Below are 4,360 nucleotides of genomic sequence, written 5' to 3' on the forward strand. Positions count from 1 at the left end.
GTGTGGTTCATGAGTGCAAGCGGCGCCCTTCGAGGGCAAGGGCTGTTTCTCGCGGCGCCAAGACGGCCGAGACCGTGCAGCGCATCAAGAAGACCCGTAGACTGAAGGCCAACAACCGCGAGCGCAACCGCATGCACAATCTGAACGCGGCGCTGGACGCGCTGCGTGAGGTGCTCCCCACATTCCCAGAGGACGCCAAGCTCACCAAGATCGAGACCCTGCGTTTCGCCCACAACTACATATGGGCGCTCACCGAGACCCTGCGCCTGGCTGACCACTGTGGCGGCGGCAGCCTGCCCGGGGCGCTCTTCTCGGAGGCAGTCATACTGAGTCCGGGAGGCACTAGCGCCGCCTTGAGCAACAGCGGAGACAGCCCTTCGCCCGCCTCCACGTGGAGCTGCACAAACAGCCCCGCGGAGTCTTCCTCGGCGTCCTCCAACTCCACCTCCCCCTACAGCTGCACTTTATCTCCCTCCAGCCCGGAGGGTTCAGACATGGACTATTGGCAGCCCCCACCTCCAGACAAGCACCGCTACGCACCTCACCTCCCCATAGTCAGGGACTGTATCTAGAACTGCCATCTCTGCTACCCACGCCAGGCCTTAGTGGGTACCCTTTCCTGCCCCCGATCAAGCCCTCCTCCCATCCCCCGCTTTCCATGCCCGGGAAACCGTCTCACTACTCAGAGCATGTGTAGCCGTTCTGATTACTCGGTTATTGGTTGCATTCCTTGGCTAAGTAAGGGCTTCCTTAGTTCAGCCGGGCTCTCTAATTTATTGGCGTGATGGAGCTTATTGTCGAAGAGGATTGTAGAGTTGGGGGCCGGGAGGAGGGAGGCACTTAAGGTAAAAAGATGCTGGGAAGAGATAAAGGTGACACTTCTAAAGAGTTTGTAGAGCGGACTGACGCTCCTGCCCTCTCGGTGCGATTCATGTGAATCTCCCAGGGGGAACGCAACCGGTTCCTGTGATCTCTTCACCTTTGCTTCTACATAGAGATGTTAATGTCGAGTAGAAAGAAATGTATCTTAGCATCTGAATGATTTTACCGGTAATAATATTATCCACAGATTTGCAATGGCTGGCATCTGCTTTATTCCCAGTGCTGCCTGCGGGCTGTGGGAATTTCACCTGTCAAACCAAACTTTCCCTCTCTGATGTGCACTTTGTTCTGTTTCCCAGATTCGTCACAATGCCTATTGTCCCGCTCTTCTCTTTCCTTTTTCTTCTCCATTTTGCCATCTGTCTCTTATGATTTATAAGGGGGAAAAAGTTGTTTTGTTAGAGGGCCAGGTTAGAAGTCATTGTATAATTTGTAGGCTTTGTAATGATTGAATGCAAGCGTGGAAATTTAGGCTGAACTCTCTATCAAAAGGAAAAATGTGGAGGAAAACGGAAAAATCAGGAGGGAGGATTGCTTCATGAATTATTTATCTCGACCTTTTAGGGGAGAAGAAACTCCCCCATTCTTTCAAGAGATTAAAAATAAATCAACACACTGAAAACCTAAGCAGACACGGAGCATTATCAGGATCAGCCACACACGTGTTTCCTTCTATTTATTATAAAGAAAAATTTCATGGGAAAAGTATGTATTTTTTTGTATATTCTACAGAGTTTATTCTAGTATGTATTTACTTCTTGAAAGAACAAGAAAATTGTTCTTGTGATTAAACTATAAATAAAGTATCTAATTTTCATAATTTTTGTGTGTTTATTACTTTCCTGTTTAGGTGGCTTTTAGAAGAATAAGTTGCATTTTTTTTCTTAACTCCCTATATCTGAGTAGAGTACTTGTTTGTTTTTGTTTTGTCAATGTTTGTGTGTAGAATTCATTGACACATAAGGTCTAAGCAATCACAGGAAGCTGAATTATATTCAAGACACTAACAATGACATAAAAGTGTAACTCTCCATACAAATAAAAGCTTGTTTTTTAAGAAATCAATTTCTGAGCAAACAAGATTAGTTAAAAAAAAGTTTGGGGAATTTAAATTATAATTAAGTAATGATGAGCACCAAAGTTCAGAAACTTTGCTTTTAAAAAATAGTGGAGTTGAACTATCTTGACGGAGTGTGTAGAAATTTGGTTCTTACACTTCACTTCTTTGAGCTTCAGTTATCGTCTGTAAACAAAAGGGACTGGATAGTGATCTCTAACATCTGTGACGTAACTGAGTGTTTATAAATTCATTATTGGAAGCTGATTTCATGTTAGCCAATTCAGTCTTTGTTAAAGCAGTTTACATAGACAAAACATCTTCAGAGAGAAAGCAAAAACGGTTTCCTAATCACCAGGATACATAACTCTGTAACTTGCAGCTCAGTCTCCAAAGCAGAAATCAATGCTCTTTGACTGGCCTTGGGTCAAAGATGATCAGGTGAAGGCTGACCACTTTAGAGGAGGGTGGCCAAGACTTCACAAGCCAAAAAAAAAAAAAAAAAACAAACATGCCAGCAAAGAAATGTTGGTTGTTCATAGTTCCTCCCACCCTCATGAATTTCATATCTGCTTCCGCTTTAAGCAAATCCTCCTCTACTCTGCATATACCAATGATCATTCTAAAATGTCCTAACTACTCCTCCTCTCTGTTCATGTAGAAATATTGTGTTTAATAACTGAATAGCTATTTTTAATAAAAGGAAGAACCAACCCAGCATTTGTTTGGTTTTCATCTTTGGATGTAAGGGAGACTTGTTGGAAAACCCCTTCTAGTTTAAAGATTTTATTATTCTTAACCACTCTTGATTATCTAATAAGGAGAAAGAGATATTTCTCCTACACCTTTATGTTTCTAGTGTTTAAAAAGCCAAGCAATTGTAGTATGAGAATTCTAAAACACAGTTTTAATGCCAAATCACTGTTCTTTTAGTGATGATGGTGGTTATTGTGAGAGCAGACCTCTTTTGGAAACATGCCAAGAAACAGGTTCCTGACATGTCTGGGGAGGCAACTCTTCAGGTGCAGGTACTCAGGAAAACCCAACTGGAGGGGGAAGCGGGGATGGGAATCCTATAACTAGGTGGTGACCCTAATGGCTTATTCGGAGAGGCATGGATCGAGAGAGGGTTCAATAGTCATAGTTTTGATGAATGGTAATACAGCTAATGACTTAACCTGTGACCCAGTTGAATCTAGCAGTCACCTCTGCACAGCTACTCCAGGGCCAGAGTCTCTTTCAGCCAGAGTTTGCAGGTCCCCTTACACATCAGAAGCACCTCATATATGTTAGGAATTTCGTCTACCACCTGTGATCTACACTCAGGCTTTTCCTTCTCTATCTACAACACACCTTATTTCACACTGCTGCTGTTACTTGGTCTCTTCAGTTGTGTCCGACTCTGTGCGACCCCATGGACTGTACCCCACCAGGCTCCTCCATCTATGCGATTCTCCAGGGAAGAGTGCTGGAGTGGGTTGCCATTCCCTTCTCCAGTGGATCTTCCCAACCCAGGGATCGAACCCGGGTCTCCTGCATTGTAGGCAGATTCTTTACCACTGAGCCACCAGGGAAGCCCTATTTTACACTAAATAGGTGCAATTAATTTTCTTTATGGCGTCTAATCACTTTTAGCGATTAAGAACGTTCTTTCTGCCTCACTTCGCACTAGGAGTTTTCCTTGCCAACCCACCGCAAGCTCCACAGCCTGTGGGTTGAGGCCCAGTCGTCCTCTTCCCTCCCCTGTAAGAATGAGAATTACAGGTCTCAGCTTCAGCAGAAGGGAATATAGTCGCTCCTCGATTTAATCCATTCCTTCCTCCCTCATTGTGCCTGCCTGTGACCAGCTTGGTTTGTCTGCACCAAGTAGGTTCCTGGGCAAGCTAAGCCAAGCCATTCTATTTCTGGAGCCCTCTGCCGAGAGCCGCTTCAAGCAAGACCATGGAAATGTTCTGATGACAGTCCCACACCGCTACAGTTGCCAGATCTTCCCAGCGCCAGCGGCGCGCGGCGGCGGCGCGTTTACCTAAGCGCGGAGAAGTGTGAGGGTTGGTCCTGCCCCGGGTGGATCGTCGCTTTGGCGCCGTCAGGCTTCAGGCATTGATTGTATTTACTTGTTCTGAAGTGCCCAGGACTTAAGGTTGATTTTCCTTCACCAGATTTAAAATACATTCATCTGTGGGCGAACAAGGAGGAAAAGAAGAAACAGAGGGCTGCCAGGCGAAGCGGGAACCAGAGGAGTACCCGGGCGGCCCTGGGCAGGAGCCGGGTGGGCGCCCTTTCGGGAAGAGAGCCCCGAGGGCCCAGTGGAGGTGAGGGCGTCGGAAGGCCCCGGGCGGCCTTGGCCGGGAAGGAGCAAGGGTCCCGTTACCCGCAGAGGATCTCTAGGCCCAAGGCCCGCTTCTGCCGCGCCAGCCCTCC

At 46.7% G+C, this 4,360-nt stretch overlaps 1 protein-coding gene across 1 annotated transcript in view; it reads left to right on the forward strand.

The window, feature by feature from the left end:
• Window positions 1–580, forward strand: part of NEUROG2 (neurogenin 2) — a 954-nt gene extending 374 nt beyond the window's left edge. The window contains exon 2 of the mRNA XM_010858516.1: window positions 1–580. This exon is cut by the window's left edge and continues 25 nt beyond it. Coding sequence (XP_010856818.1) covers window positions 1–572 — 572 coding nt within the window. The 3' untranslated portion in view covers window positions 573–580.
• The last annotated feature ends 3,780 nt before the right edge of the window (window positions 581–4,360 follow it).

The sequence above is a fragment of the Bison bison genome, unplaced genomic scaffold, assembly GCF_000754665.1.
Source record: "Bison bison bison isolate TAMUID 2011002044 unplaced genomic scaffold, Bison_UMD1.0 scf7180017864389, whole genome shotgun sequence".
Lineage (NCBI taxonomy): Eukaryota > Metazoa > Chordata > Mammalia > Artiodactyla > Bovidae > Bison > Bison bison.